A 19392-nucleotide genomic window follows, 5' to 3' on the forward strand; every position below is an offset into this window, starting at 1 on the left:
ATTATGGGGTCCAATTACATTTCAAACTACCATACTATTTTTTATAAAAAATGAGACCAAATTAACTTACTATTTGTTTTCCTATATGTGATTTAAATCTGATGAAAAGTCGATTTTAAATGGAGCTACATGTTTACCTGGGACTAAAACTGCAATGATATACAGAGAGAGCCTGTAGATAACTTCAAGAGTACAGTGGATGTTTAGTGACTAGAATAAACTCATTTGAAATTTAAGTATTATGGTTATGTTGATTGCTAAATAGGTTAGAATAATGCTTGCAATCTGACTCCTCACCTATTTTTGTTTGGTCCGTGAGCTGAGAATGATCTTTGCATCTTTATTTTTATTATTTATTTTTTTTAAGAGACAGGTTTTTTCTGTGTAACATCCCTGGCTGTCCTGGAACTCACTCTGTAGACCAGGCTGGCCTCTGCCTCCTGAGTGCTGAGTGCACCACCACTACCTGGCAGGTCTTTGCATTTTTAAATTGCAGAGAGAATTACCTAATTCAAACCTCAATGTTCATTAAAATTTTTAAGAGAATGGAATACTTTTATTAATTACATTTGTTCATTTTTTTGTGTTCATATCTATATATTCTGGTGCTATGGTGCATTGTGTGGAAAGACAAATTTTGTTCACTCTTTTTTTTTTGCTTTTCTGAGATGGGTTTTCTGTATAGCCTGGCTGTCCTGAAACTTTTGCTTTGTACACCAGGCTGGGTGGCCTTGAACTCAGAGATCCCCTGCCTCTACCTCAAGAGTGCTGGAACTAAAGTCGTGTACAACTACCACCTAGTCTAGAGGACAAATTTTGAGTGTTCAGTGACGAGTGCCCTCATCTGCTTTTACCTGTGGAGAACTAGTTAATTTAGAAAGTTTGGCTCACAATATCTAAAATTTACTGTTTGGCTTTTTATAGAATATATTTGTTTTTCCTTTTTTTTCTTTCTGGTTTTTGAGACAGGGTTTCTCTGTGTGGCTTTGGAGCCTGTCCTTGAACTCGCTCTGTAGACCAGGCTGTCCTCAAACTCACAGAGATCCACCTGCCTCTTAGAATATATTTGTAAAAATAACTCTTAGTGTAGATTATTGTTTTCTGTAGATTATATAACTGAATTCAGCAAACTAGACCTCAATATACTGCCCACAGGGGATAATGTCTCATATTCCACTCCTTGAACTTTGAATTCAGTATAGTTAATTAGAATGAAGTTAAGACCTTGTATAACATAAGTAAAAGAAATTCTTATAAATGCATACACACATGTGCATGAGCCTTCTTGGTATAAATGTATACATACATGTGCGTGAGCCTTCTTGGTATTAAATTCAAATTATGATTTTTATGTTTAATGAAATCTAAAACTACAAATTTCTATTTAACTGTGCTTTAAAGTGCAGAACTATTCTGACAGGTCTGTTTAATAAATTGACCATAGTAAAATATCCCATCAAGGGTGTTAGAATGGCCCTTTGGGACATTTCTTTCTTCTACTGACAGCATCATCAAATACACTGTGTTAAAGTAAATGTGGTAATCAAATAATGTGCGGTAAGAAAGGATTCAATTAAATGACGCTTTAATTATCTGTTTCTTTTAATAGAACTTCAGAAATCAGAGTGTATGGAGTATGCTGGAAGACATTACTATTTAGGGGACAAGTGTCAGGTTAGTTCCTTCTTTAAAGATAATACTTTCTTTCTCCAAGATATTTTTTTTTTTTGTTTTGTTTTTTGAGACAGGGTTTCTCTGTGTAGCTTTGCGCCTTTCCTGGATCTCGCTCTGTAGACCACAGAGATCCCCCTGCCTCTGCCTCCCAAGTACTGGGATTAAAGGCGTGTGCCACCACCACCCGGCTCAAGATTGTACTTTTAATCAATTAACATGAGTTGATCATCCTGGGCATAGTGATATGTGTCTGTTATCCTAGTCCTCAGGAAGCTTGGGAGGGAGAATTATACATTCAGGGTTGGCTGAGCTTTAGCTATACCAAGACCTTGTCTGAATAAAACAAGGGATGAGAACTCAGTGATAAAATACTTGGCCAGCATGTCTGATGTTCTCCACTGGATACCCAAGACAACAATAAAACGCTAAAATAAAGATTTCATAGTTTGTATTGTGGTAAATTTTAATTACAGACTTGTGATAATTAGATGTAAGCTGATATAGGCCTCACAGACTAGCCATGATCTCAGTTACTTTAAAAAAGTAGACATTGAATTACATTTGGAGAAAAATGGTTGTTTGGCTAAATACAGATTTGTCAGTGGACAAGACCAGATGAATTAATATGTGACTATTATTTCCTGTCTTTTAGGTTTGCTTGGAGCCAGATGGAAAATATTATAATGCTCATATTCAAGAAATTGAAAATGATAAAAACTCAGTAATAGTTTTCATTGAAGAATTGGCAGAAAGGTAAGACTGTATAGTAATTAAATTTGATAGGTGCTTACTCATTAAATTGGGATTTACCAGGATGCTAGTTGAAGCGAACCAGAATTGTATCTGCTGATTTAATTATTTTAATTAATAAAAGTAAATGTTGAAGAGTAAAATATCAAAGTCAAGGAATTGGCCATTTTATTTGATATATCAAATCCAACAGAATTTTGATATAAAAGTATTCATGATAATTTTAAAGGTCATTTGTTGAGTTTCTGCCAATATGTCTTAGAGTTTCTATTGCTGTGAAGAGACACCATGACCATGGCAACTCTTATAAATGAAAACATTTAATTGAGGTGGCAGCTTACATTTCAGAGGTTCAGTCCATTATCATAATGGTGGGGGAACATGGCAGCGTGCCGGCAAACATGATGCTGGAGGAGGCCTGCTACATCTTGATCTAGTAGGCAACAACAGGAAATGATCTGTCTTACTAAGCTTGGCCTGAACATATATGAGACATCAAAGCCCACCTCCACAGTGACACTTCCAACAAGACCACACCTACTCCCAACAAGTCCACACCTCCTAATAGTGCCACTCCTTATGAGATTATGGGAGCCAATTACATTCAAACTACCACATAGTTATTCCCTTACTTTTCACGATTTGCATCAAGAGCTTTGCAAACAAACTGAGCCCACTCCTATATATTTCTCATCCAATAATTTTAAGGTAGAGCCCAAGAATTTGAGTTTTCCACTAGCCTCCATGTTATGCTAATGCTAGTGGTTCAGTTGAAGACACATTAACTATGGTAAATTGACCTAGCAACAAAATCTCAGCTGCTTAAAACAGTAAAGTTAATTTCTCCCTCATTTAGCATGTCTGTAATGTGTGAGGTAAGAAAACATAACCAGTCTTTGCTTTTTGTTCGTTTTGGTACTGTGGATTAAACCTGGGAGCTTGGACTTGCTAGATAAGTACTTTAACTGGCTGTCTTCCCCAGCCCTTGCTATTACTTAAAAATTTTTTTTTTGAGATGACAATATAATTACATAATTTCCTCTTCCCTTTTCTCCCTCTAAACCTTCTCATATACTTTCTCTCCTCACCGTTTTTCATTAATTGTTACATGCACATGTGTGTATATATTCCTAAATATATTACCTGTTCAATATTTGTATGTTACTATTTTTTATTTTGAGACAGAGTCTAACTAGTTGTGCAAGCTGGCCTTCAACTGGTAGTCAGATTCAGGCTAAAAGCTTTGTTTTGAAACATGCTTTCATGATCACAGATTAGGAAAAACTGAGACCATGACATAATATTTGATACTCGTAATTCACTTTTTAGTTAGTCAAAGTAAGTGTAATTTTTATACTGAAATCTTATGTGAGTCTGGTTAAGAAATACCGTCTTTCATGGAAAGGAAACAGATTTTTGTGAGTAATACAATCTACTATAATATTTCTTCTGGATGTGATAGACACTATAAACAGCTGTGAAATTATATAAACTACATATAGATTATCTAAGCTAAATGGAAAAAACCAAATGTATAGGAAGGTAGTATAACAGATTTAAGGAAAATGCACTTGAGTCAGTAGTGGTGGCACATGTTTTATTTCTAACACTCAGGAGGCTGACGAGGCAAATCTGAGTTTGAGGCCAGCCTGGTCCATGTAGTGAGTTCCAAGTCAGCCAAGGCTACATATTGAGACCTTGTCTCCAAGAAAAACAGAAAAAAGAAATGTGCTTAAAACTGAAGTAGGAAAGCTACATTTTTTTTACTGAATGAGAGCTAAGTAAGTGTGTGTTATAATGGCTTCATGATATCTTTCACTTCAAGGCATACAATTCCGCTGGCTAATGTAAAACCAGTCAACCAAGTGGCACTTCTTCCTTCCTGGAATACTATGCCAGCTCGTAAAGGAAGAGGAGGTTACCAGGCTATACGTGGAGGCTATTTCCCGGAAATGGGTTTGTATCCTGAATGTTTTTCTTTCTTTTTTCTATTATAGTTCATTTACATACACTGTACTTTTTAAAGGTATACCATATGTCCTGTTGTAGAGTAGCATTTCTTGCACACTACTGTGTTAGGACAGCTAATGCCTTAATGGATAGGAGAAGGCTATCCTGTATACTTATTCTATATCTAGGTTGATCCTTGGTGCCTGCACCATAGATGCTAATAGCCTCTTTTGCCTAGTTGTAACAATAAAATTGTCTTTGCACATTAATTAATAGATGTACTCTGTAGGAGGGAGGTGACAAAATTGTCTTTGATTGTGAAATCACTTTCTAGATGACCCCATATAAATTTAAGCTTAAACAGATTTTAAATATTTTTCAAAGAACTAAGAAGACATCTCTTAAGAGCAACCAGATGTATTCAACATAATTTTTTAGGAAAAATAATGTAGGTGACTAGATAACTCTATTTTTTGATGACCAAATCTGCCAGCACTAGAGAGAGGGTTGAAATACTGAGTATTTAAACACCCATCAATGCAGAAATGAACTGTTTCTTTGGCCCTTCCAGTTGGTAGATGAAGTATTCTACCTTATACTTAAAAGTATCTGACAGTTTTAAGGTATGATAAGGGTAGAGGAACATAGCCTTTTACTTTGGTTATTATGGTTATTTACTATATTTGTTTTCTGAAAGTTATGACAGAGATGACCATGAAGCAACGGAAGAAGATGTTCAAAAAAGTTCGAGGGAAAGAGGTTTATATGACCATGGCTTATAGCAGAGGAGACCCACTTGTCCCACCCAGGATTCAGCACAATATGCATTTTGGGCATGATCCATTATTGTACTACTCACAGACAGCTGGCCATATTATGTCTAGTGAACATTTCCACCCTCAGCATTCATCTCAAAGACAAGGTCGGGGATATGGGATGCCCAGGTAAGAATTAACTGATTTTCATGATAATGTATGTCTTTGTTTTGGTTTTTAGAAATAACTCCTACACTGAATTATAGTATAATTGGCAGATACAACTTCTATAGTTTATGCCAAAAAGAGAACATAGAGCTGATACATACTTTTCCTTGTCATCCATTGGCATAATTATATTTTCATTATCTACAGAAATGTGAAATGCTGGAGACGCTTAAAGATAGAATGCCATCAGAAGCAAGTGTCTGTATGAAATATGCCTCTGTCTCCATTAATATTGGATAGGCCCAACACCATTGCAAAAAGTCTTTCTAGTGGAATGTTTTCAGAGAACTATGTTAATTCTACTTAACTATTGAGACTTTCAAGAGTTAAATAATTGTTTGTTTTTTTTTTATTCTTAGGGATTCGTCTCACTTAATAAACAGGCAAAACATGCCAAATCCTAAAGTTGGGTTTTACCCTGGTCCAGGTAGAAGGTGCTGCCAGAGCTATGATAATGTCTCCTATAGGTCTCGGTAAATATTTGAAGTATTAAAAGTTGAGGAAAATATTGGTGTGTGTGGTTTTATTGCTTAGCAATGATAATGTGCACCATCTTTCTCAAACCTCAGTTTGGGGCTTGGAGAGATAGCTTAGGGAATAAAAACATTGGCTGTTCTTCTGGAGAACAGGATTAAGCTCCCAGGACCCACTTGGTAGCTTACAGCCATCTGTAATTCTAGTTCTGGGGGATCTTCTGGTCTCTCTGTAGGCAACAGACACCCACAGTGTACAGATATACATGCAAGCAAAATACTTATGCATGTAAATTAAACCCTTAAACATTTGTTTTGAGATACTTGACTTTCACTGGGAAATTAGAAGCAAATTACTGCCATATGTTAACTTATTTCCCCATTTTGATTTCCAAACTTAAGATCTTTTAGGCGTAGCCACCGTCAGATGCATTGCATGAATAAGGAATGCCAGTATGGTTTTGCTCCAGAAAATGGAGTAGAAGAAACTGTTACATTTTATGCACTTGAAGAAGGGAATGAGACTGCTTATTCAACTTTACCTGTAAGTGGGTGAAATGGTCACTGAAAAAGTTGTTTAGAGGAATGTTATATATATGATTTCCATCTCAATCCCACCCCAAGGAGTAAAACTAGACTTTGCATATGTAAAGTATTCTACCTCTATACTACAACCTCAGCCCTAATTTTAACATTTTTTTTTTTTGCATGAACAACTTAGTAAAATCCTTAGAAAATATGAAGCCATCACCTTGAAGCCTTAAAGTTAAGAATAGATGTTTTGGAGCTGCTACTGAGAAGATTGATTTAGACAGTTTGGTTTATATGTGAACTAGCATTTTCTTTTATTGCTGTACTTGTTTTGGATTCTACAGCATTAAAATAGCCACATAGAGTATTAACTCAAAATTTAGTTTCATTATCTGACTTTTAGAACATCCTTCCAACCTTTTCTCTGACTAATAGAGGAAGAATTCCATGTATATATATATATATATATGTCTTTCTTTGGTACAGAACAATGGTGTTCCCCCTACAATGGTTCCTGTTACTTCCGGATACTGTGTTGCAAGTCAGGGCTATAACTCATGTAAACCAACTTTGAATTCAGAAGACAGCAATGACCAGTGTGAGAATGGTGAGACAATTAGTGCTTAGTAATATTTGAATAGATGATTGTTGTGGCATTTGTACATCAGAACTTGGAAATATGATTTTTGGTGTTTCACACCTTTCCGGTAACTTGAAAAAAAGTATAAGATTAGGGATGGTGAGATGCTCAATCAAACAAGAGGACCTGTGCTCAAATCCCAGAGCCCACATAACCCAAAGAGTTCTTACTTGAATTGAAAGCATTTTAACATTTATTGAATGCTATATATATTATCCATTCTAGTAAATGATTATAATTTAACAGCAGTCCTTATGGTATTATGGGAAATACGGCATCCCTGTGTTATGTGCAAGGAAATTGAGGTTCAAAATCTGATAATATGGCAAAGGCTATACTCTTGCTAATGGCACAGACACATGTTTAATTTAATTGAGATAAAGTTTACATACCAAAATATTTTTTTACTCAAAGTGTACTATTCATTGTTTCTTTGTGTGTGTGCATTCACATAATCAGCTCTACAATTTCATCATCTCCCAAAGACACCCCATTCCTCATATATACCCAAACTAAGATTTGTCTCTGAAGCTGTCTATACTTAAAATATAACTACTTTTCTTGAGCATTTATTTTTACTGTGTACCAGTCAATGATTCATTATTATTGAAACAATTCTGGACAATTATGTAGGAAGAAGTGTGAGGCATTTTGAGTGACTTTATTAATAAGATACTTCTAATATTGTCTCTGCTATTTATAGATAGAGGGAAATAGTCTTCAGTCCTAATGGAGTTTTGAGCAGAAATTTGTACTGTTGACAGCTTACTTGTCTTCTGTTGCCTACTAGGAAGACTCAAATCACTTTCAATGATGTATGCATTTTAGTTTTGAAAAAAGAAAATGCAGTTACCAGCCATTTTGCTCTGCCAGGTTAAAAAGATATGTGTATACATATTTCTCTTTTCTAGGAGGTTATGGAGATTATCTTTATTCTTCAGGTCAGTGAGATTGAGATTTAATTTGATATTCTTCATTGTTTATGGAATATCAGACTAAAATAATGCTCCTTTTTTAAAATTTTTACTTTGGTTATATCCTCTAGATCAAGGCTATGAAACTTCAAGTGTATATACAACAACTGTATCTACAGCAAACCTGGTAGGTAACATACTGTATAGTTTTGGCACAGTGGAGGCCTGTGGGAGAGCTTGCTTAGGGACTGATGGGGCCGGCATTCATGATTGCAAGAAACTAAGTGATATACTGGCACCGGAGTGGACACTTAACCATTTTCCTTTTCATTTCACTTACCAGAGCAGATCCCACTAAAGCCTGTCTGTGTCTAGAAAGCAGAAAGTTGGAAATACTTTGATAGGACTAAGAATAAGAACTGTGTTCAGTGTTGTCGTCTCCTTTTACTCCAAGAGGCAACCTATAAGTGCCACTCATTGAAACCAAATGCAAAGCCCATTATTTTTGGATAATAAGTACATACTGTGTCCATTCTATATAAAATCTTCTTGCAAGTCTAAAACTAAAAGTCTTTATACCATGCGTCCAGTCCAGTTTAGTCATGGAGTAGATAAAAAATTGTAATAAAATTCCTGGTAAGAATATAGGAATATACAAGAAAAAAATTACTGATCTGTAGCATTTCTGAGATTTTGAGGCTATACATTGTATTGTTGGCCTCTATGCTACATAGGGAGACCACCCTGGGACTCTTAGTTAATGATTCCAAAGTTTTCTTTCCCTTGGCCATATTTGAAGTAGGAATTGATTGGAAGTCAGAATTGAAGTTTTCCTTAGAAAGTGAGTGGCTTTTGCATCCTACATTGTTTTTGGTTTTCTAATTTGTTTTGGGACAGGGTCTTAATATATAGCTCTGGTGACCTGAAACTCACTGTATAAAACAGGCTGGCCTTGAACTCACGGAGATCTGTCTGCCTTTGCCTCTTGAGTGCTGGGATTAAAGGCAAGTGACACCATACCTGGGCATCTTATATCCTAAAGAAAATTGGAGATACGAAAATTATTAGTTTTTATTTTTGTATTTTTTTAGTTTTTTTGAGACAGGGTTTCTTCTCTGTTAGACTTGGCTGTCCAGGAACTCACTCTGTAGACCTGGCTGGGCTCGAACTCACAGAGATCCGCCTGGCTCTGCCTCCCAAGTGCTGGGATTAAAGGCATGTGCCACTGCTGGTTGACCCAATAATTATTTTATTTACTTGCACAAATTTAGTTTTTGGTTCATGATTTTTTTTTAAGCTGAACGATTATTTAGATTTTTGTATATCAGGAGCCATAGTGATTATTCTTTTTTATAGATTAGATGCTCTTAAGATTTGCTTTGCTTTATTCATCTCCTACTTGATTCCAAGTACTTTTAGTATATCAAGTCCTGGTGAAGGATCCATAAACTTTTCCATGAAATAATTTCATTCAAATATGAGATTTAATGTGTTCTATCATTTCAACTCTTGTTTTGAGACATACATCACATATGCACAGATCTTAATTATTCTTATAGCAAAGTTAATAAAATATTTTAAAGGAATATTAATTGATTCATACTATGGAGCAGAATTTTGACTGGTTTTTGTCATTCAAAGCTTTTTGTCTTCTGTTGCTGAGATTTGAAATAGCTGTTTCCTCAACCTTATGATTCCTATATGCAAGAACTGAGCTCTTACTCCTTTTCATTTCAGTCTACACACTACTAATGTTGTCCTGCATACTTCTGTTAAAACAAAAATCAGACCATTACTGACATTAATATTTTTAAACCACTGCCACTAATCATAATCTCCTTCCCACTTAGTTTTGCAATACTGCAGCATCCTATTTCTAGTTACCAGTTTCAGTTTTAGTTGAGTTAAATTATGCTTCAGGATTACTCCTTCCCCAAATCTCAGTGCACACCTAACTTTATTTTTCTTTTCATTTTCTTACGATTGTTACATATTATTTGTACACATTAATGAGTTTCATTATTATCTTTCTATGCATGGAAGTATCATTCATTGCTTATGTTCATTCTTTCCCATCTCATCCTTTCTTGCCTGGCCCTTTCTTAGTCCCTAATCATCTGTCTTCTACACCCAGGTCTTTTTTTATTTTATTAAAAAAAATCATTTCTTCAGTTTCTGTATATGAGAGAGAAAAAGTAATTTTTTTCTGCATATGGCTTTTGTTGTATAATGTGATGTTGGAACAAAAAGTGCGTTCCTACTATGTATCTTTGTAGAACTTAAATAACGACTGTTTTTGAATTATTATTAATCTTAACTGGTAGATTCATGTACTAAATGTTTACTTTTATGTTTTAGGACATACATCTTAGGAAGGGAATGAAAACCCTATTATGTATATTTTTTTATCCTTGTGCTTTGCTTTCTCCCTTTTAATTAAAAGCTTTCTGCCATCATAAGTATTCGTATTTTAAAAATATGATCTGTTTTAAAAATATGATCTCTTGAAATAGCTGAAATCTAAAGGAAATAAAATCCAGCATTGTAGATGACAAGAGTGAGCACTTTCTGTTGTTTTAAATTCAATTCTCAGGTTCCTTTTTTTCCAGTATTTATTTTATCACATACCCCCATAGCTGTCAGTGTCTCCATGATATGTACCACTCTACTTTTCAGTCACCTTGTTTCATACACAAGTCAGAGCCTTTCAGAATTCTCTCTTATAAAGTCAAGATCTTGTATCAGAGGGCAAGACTATTTGATCTGTTATATCCTTTCTGCTTTATCTGATACAAGTGAACAACCAGTCTTGTTCCAAGCTACAATTTTTAGGTAAAAGCCTTTAAAGTTACTGTTTGTCATAGTGTGTTTTTGAAGATCTTTTTGTTTTTGTTTTGTGGCCAGAAAGGCCACTGAGAAAGTGTTCACATTTCAGTCTTGATTTACATTTTAGTACTTAATTGTTCTGCAGGAGAACGTAATTATTCTGCAAGAGAATGTAATGACTATAGATTTGAGATCAGCACCTAAATTGATCACTTTTGTATTTATATTAGTCATTTCCAAACGAGTGATTTTATGACAGGTCACTTTTATTTAGTTTTTGACATTGGAACAATTGAGATATTTCACTTATTATTTTTTATCGAAAATATCTACCTCTTTAGAAAACAAGTGGGCAAATAAAAAAAGAATAAAAAAGAAAAGCACGGGCAACACACACACACACACACACACACACCCCTCATAAAACCACAAAAGTTAGGAACTATAATAATATAAGCAAAAGACCAGTAAAGTAAATAATGGCCAAACAAAGCAATATGAGAACTCGCCCCCCTCCCCCAAAGGAAAAAAAAAACTCCAAAAATACCAATGAGTTTGTTCTGTGTTGTGGCAATCTACTGCTGGGCATGGGGCCTGCTTTTAAATGTGCTTTGTATACTAAGTGAGACTCTATTAGAGAAAATAAATTTTTCTTTGCAAGTAGTTGTCAGTTGGCAATAGCTTCTGAATTAGGGGTGGGAGCTCATATCTACTTCCTCACTCAGCACTGAGACCCCATCTGGCCTGGATCTGTGTGGCCATGTGCATGCTGCCATTGTCTCTGGTTATATGGACTGTAGCATGCCTATCAAACAAAGGCTAAAGGCTAACAGCCAAATATGCAATAATACATACCATACTTGCCTTTTTGGGTTTCAGATACCTTTTATTCAGGATTATTTTTTTTCTACTTCCATCCATTTTTAACCTGCAAATTTCATGATTTTGTCTTTTTTTTTTTAAATTGCTGAATAATCATCCATTGTTTAAATATGGCACATTTTCATTATCTATTCATCTGTTGGTGGACATCTAGTCTATTTCCAATTTCTGGGTATTATGAATAGTGCAGCAATGAACATGAATGACTAAGTGTCTAAGTAGTAGGATATAGAGTTCCTTGGGTATATGCCCAAGAGTGGTATAGCTGGATCTTAAGATGGATTGATTCCCAACTTACTGAGGAACCACCACATTGATTTCCATAGTAGCTGTACAAGTTTTCAGTCCCACCAGCAATGGATGAGTGTTCTCTTACCCCTCATCTTCACCAACATGAGCTGTCATTTGTTTTATTGATTATGGCCATTTTGACTGGTATAAGATGAAATCTCAAAGTAGTTTTGAATTGCATTTCCCGTGATGGCTAAAGATGTTGAACATTTCTTTATGTGATTCTCAGCCATTTGTATTGTATCTTTTGAAACTCTGTTTAGTTCTGTACCCCATTTTAATGGTGTTTTTTAATTGATGTTCAATTTTTTAAATTTTTCATAATTTTTAGATATTAGCCCTTTATCACATGATAGTTGGTAAAGGTCTTTTTCCATTCTGTAGCCTGCTGCAGAGGCTTCTAGGTTTCATGAGATTCCCATTTATTAATTGTTCTTAGTGTCTGCTAATGGTGTTCTGTTCAGAAAATCTTTTCCTGTAGTAATGAGCTCAAGGCTATTCCTCTTATCAGTGCCAGTGTATTTGACTTTATGTTGAGGTGCTTGATCTACTTGTGCAGGGCGATAAATATGGACATATTTGTAATCTACATGTAGCTATCCATTTTGACCAAGCACCATTTGTTGAAGATGTTTTTTTCCATTGTGTGTATATTTCTGGCTGCTTTATTAAAAATCAGGTGTCCATAGGTGTATTGACTTCTGTCTGGGTCTGTATTGTGTCAATGCTACTCTGTTCTTCTTAGTACAGCTCTGTAATAGAATTTGATTGAAATCAGGGATGGTGTGATACTTCCAGCAGTTCTTTTATTATTTAGGATTGTGTTAGCTATCCTGTTTTGTTTTTGTTTTTTGCTTTAAAGATTTATTTATTATGTATACAGTGCTCTGTCTGCATGTATGTCTGCACATCAGAATAGGGCACAGATGTCATTACAGGTGGTTAAGAGCCACCATGTGGTTGCTGGGAATTGAATTCAGGATCTCTGGAAGATCCTTCAGTGCTCTTAACCTCCGAGCCATCTCTCCAGCCATTTTTTTTTTTATGTTTCAATATGAAGCTGAAAATTGCACTTTTGATTTCTGTGAAGAATTGTGTTGGAATTTTGATGAGGATTGTATTGAATCTATAGATTGCTTTTGGTGGGACAGCTATTTTCTCTTAGTCCCACAGATTCATTTTCATAGGAGACCTTTCCATCTTTATTTGTCATTTTCTTTCCTTAATGTCTTAAAGTTTTTATTATATAAGTGTTTCATTTGTTTGGTTAGAGTTACACCAAGATTTTGAGGCTATTATGACAGATACTACTTCCCTGATTTCTTTCTCAGTCTGTTTGTCATAGTAAGACTACTGATTTTTCTGTGCTAATTTTCTATCCTGCTACTTTGCTTATTGTTTATCCCCTATAGAAGTTTTGTGGAGTTTTTAATGCCATTTATATATAAAATCACATTACCTGTAAATAAAGATGCTTTGACTTCTTCCTTTCCTATTTGTGTCCCCTTGATTTTCAGTTGTTTTATTGCTCTAGCTAAGACTTCAAGTACTATATTGAATAGATATGGAAAGAGTGAAAATCTTCATCTTGTTCCTGATTTTAGTGGAATGGCTTTGAGTTGTTCTCCAATCAGGTTGCTTTTGGCTGTGGGCTTGCTATAAATTTCCTTTTTTTTTCTTTTTTCTTTTCTTTTATTTTACAATACTCGGGGGAGGCCTTGATCTGGAGGAGGTGGGAATGGGGGGAAGGGGAGGGGGCAGGAATGGGGAGAACGAGGGAATCTGTGGCTGTTATGTAGCTATAAATTTCTTATTATGTTGAGGTCCCTTGTATTTCTAGTCTCAAAGATTTTTACCATAGAAAGGAGTCTTGGAGTTTTTTCAAAGGCCTTTTAATAAGATGATGTGAGTTTTTTGTCTGAGTCTATATGGTGAATTCCATTTATCTTGACCAGTTTTTATTCAGTAGTAAATTGTTTTCTGGTCCATTCTGGATTTCAGCAACAACAGAAATTTATACACTTTCTGTTGTTGCTGAAATCCAACTTTAATTTTTGTTCTGTTTTTCGAGACAGAGTTTCTCTGTGTATCTCTGGCTATCGTAGAACTCGCTCTGTAGACCAGGCTGGCCTCCAATTCAGAGATACACCTGCCTCAGCCTCCGGAGTCTTGGGATTAAAGTCATGAGCCAACACCACTTGGTGTTGGTCCAGCTTTAGTCCAGATAGGATGTAAGATGTTATTTCAGTTTTCTCGTATCTATTGAGAGTTGGCTTTCTGTCCAAGTATGTTGTCTATTTTGGAGAAAGTCCCACAAGCTGCTGAGAAGATGGTATATTCTTTTGTGTTTGAGTATATTTGATTTATGACATTATTTAACTCCAGCATTTCTGTTTAGATTATGTCTGAATGACTTGTCTGTTGGTGAGAGTGACGTATTAAAATCTGTTCTCACTGTGTTGAGGGTCAGTATGTGATTTAAGCTATAGCAGTGTTACTATTATGAACTTGGTTGTCCTAGTGTTTGTTGCTTAGATGTTAAGAATATCCTCTTGGTTGATTCCCCTCCCCCCATTGAGTATGTAATGTCCTTCCCTATCTCTTCACATTAGTTTTAGTTTGATGTCTATTTTGTCAGATATTTAAATGTTGATACCAGCTTACTTCTTATTTCCATTTGCTTGGAATATCTTTTTCCATCCTTTTACCCTGAGGTGATATTTTTCCTTTATGTTAAGGTGTGTTTCTTGGATACATCAGAAAGATCCTGTTTTCTAATCCATTCTGTTAGTTGGTGTCTTTAGGGATGTGAGGAGAGGAAGACCATGATGTTGGGGAATTATCTGTGAGCAGTGTTTGTTGATTACTGTTATTTTCTTGTTATGTTTTTTTTTCTCCCTCTTTATTTTTCTGGTCTGGAATTATTTATTCCCTGTGTTTTCTTGACCTCTTTTGGTTGTAGTTTTCCTTCTGGTGCCTTCAGAAGACCTTGATTGGTAGACAGATGCTGCTTAACTTTGGTTTTATTATGGAATGTTTTATTTTCTCTATGTATTGTGATTGATAATTTTGCTGAGTATAGTACTCTGGGTTGGCATGTGGTATATGTGTTTGTAGAACATCAGTCCAGATAGGCCCTTCTGACTTTTAGAGTCTTCATTGGGTGTTATTCTCATGGGTCTGCCTTTATATGTTACTTGTTCTTTTTCCTTGTAGCTTTTAATATTCTTCTGTTTGTTTAGTGTTTTGATTATTATGTGTCATTCAGAAATTTTTTTTCCTCGTCCAGTCTATTTGGTGTTTTGTATGCTTAAATGTTTTGTTCAAAGTATTTCTGTGCCTTTGACCTGCTTCTCTTCTTCCTCTGTTCTCTGTTGGTGAAGCTTACCTGTAGCTGGAAGATTTCCTGTGTCCTAGCTGGCCGCCAGCAACAAATCTCTCCCACTTTCGTCCCCCAGTTAAGCACACAGAGGCTTATATGAATTATAACTACTTGGCCATTAGCTCAGCCTTATTACTGACTAGCTCTTAGATTTAATTTAACCTATGATTCTTATCTATGTTTAGCCACGTGGGTTGGTACCTTTTCTTAGTTCTGCCTTGTCACCTTCCTTCCTCTGTGTCTGGCTGGCGATTCTTGATTCAGCCCTTCTTCCCAGAAGTCTCCTTGTCTGCTTGCCCTGCCTATACTTCCTGCGTGGCTACTGGCCAATCAGGATTTTATCGACCAATCAAAACAACACACATTCATAGCATACAGAATGATATCCCACAGCACTTACCTCTGAGGTTTTGTTTAATTTGCAAAATTTTTATTTCCAGTTTTATCTCAGTTTGACTTTTTCTTGGTGATTCTATTTTTACTTTCATGTTTCTTGAACTTTTTCCCCACAGACTTCATTAAGGGATTTAGTCATATCCTCTTTGATGTTCTTGAACATAATAGCTGTTGTGTTTATAATAGCTGGTTTGAAGTCCTTGTTAATATTTGTGCTTGTGTCTAGTCATTTGGCATTGGCATGATTGAGGTGATTATAGGTGTTAATATCAGGTCTTGTCTTTGTTGGGTAGTTATTCCGTTCCTTGGTTTCTTTTGCCTTCTCTGGGTATCACAAAAGTGTAGCTGTGGGTTGTCTGATATTGGGTGCTTCTGCAGGTTGATGGTTGACTGAGAGGTATGGAGGGTTGACTGGGAGAAAAGGCTGAAGAGGGAGGGGCTTCAGGAAAGAGAAAAGTATCCTGTCCACATCAAGAGGTAGGGTTCCTAGGGAGTTAGTTGGAAATGTGGTGGGAAGAGATGATCCTGCAAGAAGGTTGAAGACAAAGAATAAAGTAGAGAGACAGGGATGAAAGGGTTAGGAGGCCCTTGGGTCTGAATTGGAGTCTCCAGTGAATGGAGTTGAGGTGGGAGGGGAGGCATCTGTAAGCAACCTGTTTGAGGATGAGAATGGAATATGGAGATGGTAATGGAGGATAGGAAGGGAAGGATAGTGTAAATCATCTACCTCGGTCTGCCAGGTATACCTATTTGGAGGAACTGGGTAGAGAGTGTTCCTAAGGTTGAGGCTGACAGAAAAGAATGGGGATAGGCTGGGGATGGGTGAGAGGGTCCACAAGAAGGAGGAAAGGTGAGTCCACATCAAGTCCTTGTGTAGTCCCCCAGGAATGGGATTAGTGTGGGAGAAGAGCCACCTGTAAGCAGGCTGCTACCGGGCTGGGGATGAGCCTAGAAAGACTATAACAGAGGATAGGAAGGAGAGTGAAAATTGCCTTTGATTTCTTTGTTTCCCTTTATTCAATTATATTTCTGTATTTATTAAAGTCTCTTCAGGACAGTGGACCATGTTCTGTGCCTCAAGACACAGTTACCTCATACAACTATCCCCAGAAGGTAATCATAGTATTACTAAACAGTCATTTACAGTAAACTAAATATAAGAAAATGAATTCTTTGCCTTCAACATAATTCTGAGCAGCTGCTTATATTCCATTAAGTATTATTGTGCCTTCTGTTCAACCTGGCACAGTGATTAATACATTTATTTAACAAGTCACTTAAATGTCTTCTGCTTCAGACACTGTTGTGTGGTCTACTGTGAACTTCTTATGAATAAGTCAAAAATTACTTTTCAAGTCTCTTATTTACTGAAAGATAAATTGGAAGTTGGCATTTACAAAGGTAGCTGAATCTGTAGTGCTGAAAAGGAGAGTATGATCCAATAGATCATCCAGTAGATCACCAAATTTTTGAAATGAGTAGAGAAGAAATGATTGAGGACAGAGCAAAAGTAGAAGAATGTATTGAGACTCTGGAATGAGAACATTTCCAGTAACAGTAAATATGGCTGTTTCCAACGAGGTCAAGCAATGTAAAGATTAACCAGACTGTAGCAGGCTTTGATTGATATGACTTCGTCATTTTAGATGATCTGACTGGGTAAGAGCCATTTTGTGGTACTCAGAAGAGAAATGGAGGCTGTCAGTGAATACAGTGTTTAAGAGTCTGTTATTTTTATTTTTATTTTTTTTCCGAGACAGTTTCTCTGAGTAGTCCTGGCTGTCTTGAACTCACTCTGTAGACCAGGCTGGCTTTAAACTTGGAGATCCCCCTGATTCTGCCTCTCAAGTTCTAGGATTAAAGGCGTGCACTATCACTGCTCAGCCTGTTAGTTGTTTATTATATTTATATACATTTCTGTATACCATATGTCCTGGGAAAATAGTATGTTCTCTTAAAGAATTTGGCACCCAGATCGGAAAATAAATTAGTTTAAGTCATCCAGTTAAACTTAAACACAAAGCATCTCTTCTGCTTAAATGTTTATGTGGCTAAATATGTGTACATAAATGAAAATGAATATATTTTACAAATCTGTTGAGGAGGAGAAGTTACTGTTTTGGGAATATGGCAACTAGGCAGATAGAGAATAGGAGTTGGAAGGAAACTTTCCACCATCTCCAACTTTTGGCCTTATTGTTTGATATTAATGTATTATCTTTACAATGTAATCAGAGATCCTGCAAAAGAAGTAACTATATATGATTTGCATACAGATTGGTTTCTCAATGTTGTGTCACCAGGAAAATTGCAATTTCTTGAAGTTAGGTTCAGAGAAGAAACAAATACGATTTGAGAAACCAAACTTAAGAATTTTAATCTTTCTTCCCCTTAATAGATGTTAGAAAATTCTACAGCAATTAGAGTTTCCTGGGCCAGCCATGTTCCAGTTCCAGTCTTACCTAACTGTACAGCAGGAGATAATCAAACTATTAGTACCTCTGATGTTTCCTCACAGAATGCCATACAGCCTGTCTTTGTACCTCCACCTGCACAAGACAGTCAAGGTAGGCTATTAGTGTTTATTTGCTTTGGAAACCTTTTTGTACTCACAAATATGTACATACTGTTATTCTAGTTATTAGATGGAGGAAACTAAGGAAGTGGTTCTTTTCCTTCCACTTTTATGTGAATTTCAGGAATCAAACTTGAGTCACTAGCAATTCATTGTACACACTGAGTCATCTTGCTAACCCCATGAGTTATGTTTTATTACTTGAGGATTGACATAGAGATAGTTATTTTATACTATAAATTTTTTAAAAGTTTATTATAAAACCTCTACCCATGTAATAATTCCTTGTCCTGTGACTGTCATAATAGATACTAAACTCTAGAATTTAAGGAATCTAAGATACTATAATACTGGTTTTACTACCCACTAGCTGTGTAAGTTTAGACAAGTTATGGACACAAATTACTGTGACCTTGGGAATGCCAACAGCACCTGTTTATGGAGTAGTAGCTAAATATTAATGAAGTAATATAATTTAAATTTTTAGAGTTTTAGAAAAGTAGTAGCAACAGCATAGCTTTTCCATCTGAGACTCCACATATAAAAATGGAAAAATAGAATCCAGAGCCATAAACAGCATCTGCAAAAAAAAAAAAAAAAAAAAAAAACCCAAAAAACTAGTGACCTGGTTTCCTTACAGAGTTCTAAAAGAACTGAGCTAATAATTCACTTAGAGCCAGATGTGGTGGTTGCACACCTTTAATCCCATCACTAGGGAGGCAGAGGCAGATGGATCTCTGAGTTCAGAGCTATCCTAGTTTACAGAGTGAGTTCCAGACAGCCAGTGGCTATACAGAGGAACCTTGTCTCAACAAAATAAAAACAAAGAAAGCAAAACAACAATAAAATTTCCTTAGAAGGTAGAATGGTCAATTTGGAAGCATAGGGAGAGGTTTGATCTGTTACTGAGGCACTTTGTAGAAAGGATTAGAGCAGTTTAGTTTCTAAGAATCCACAGAATGGATTCTATTCTTTCAAGGGTGTACTTCTCAAAGAAGAAAGCTGCTTTAAGTAAAAGGATAAAATTGATCAGGATGGGGGAAAAGATTGGGTCTGTTCCTAGTGAATTCTAGAAAACATGTTTTTTGAACACTGCACAAAAATGAAAACTCTAGAGAATTGGGA

At 35.9% G+C, this 19392-nt stretch overlaps 1 protein-coding gene across 1 annotated transcript in view; it reads left to right on the plus strand.

Annotated features, from left to right (window-relative positions):
* Alg13 (ALG13 UDP-N-acetylglucosaminyltransferase subunit) overlaps nt 1-19392 on the plus strand; it is a 62128-nt gene that overhangs the window by 28683 nt on the left and 14053 nt on the right. Inside the window, 11 exon segments of the mRNA XM_028876930.2 lie at nt 1610-1674; nt 2327-2427; nt 4250-4380; nt 5072-5318; nt 5717-5830; nt 6233-6374; nt 6848-6968; nt 7913-7942; nt 8047-8102; nt 16737-16805; nt 18091-18259. Coding sequence (XP_028732763.1) covers nt 1610-1674; nt 2327-2427; nt 4250-4380; nt 5072-5318; nt 5717-5830; nt 6233-6374; nt 6848-6968; nt 7913-7942; nt 8047-8102; nt 16737-16805; nt 18091-18259 — 1245 coding nt within the window.

Source organism: Peromyscus leucopus, chromosome X (genome assembly GCF_004664715.2).
Source record: "Peromyscus leucopus breed LL Stock chromosome X, UCI_PerLeu_2.1, whole genome shotgun sequence".
Taxonomy (NCBI): Eukaryota; Metazoa; Chordata; class Mammalia; order Rodentia; family Cricetidae; genus Peromyscus; species Peromyscus leucopus.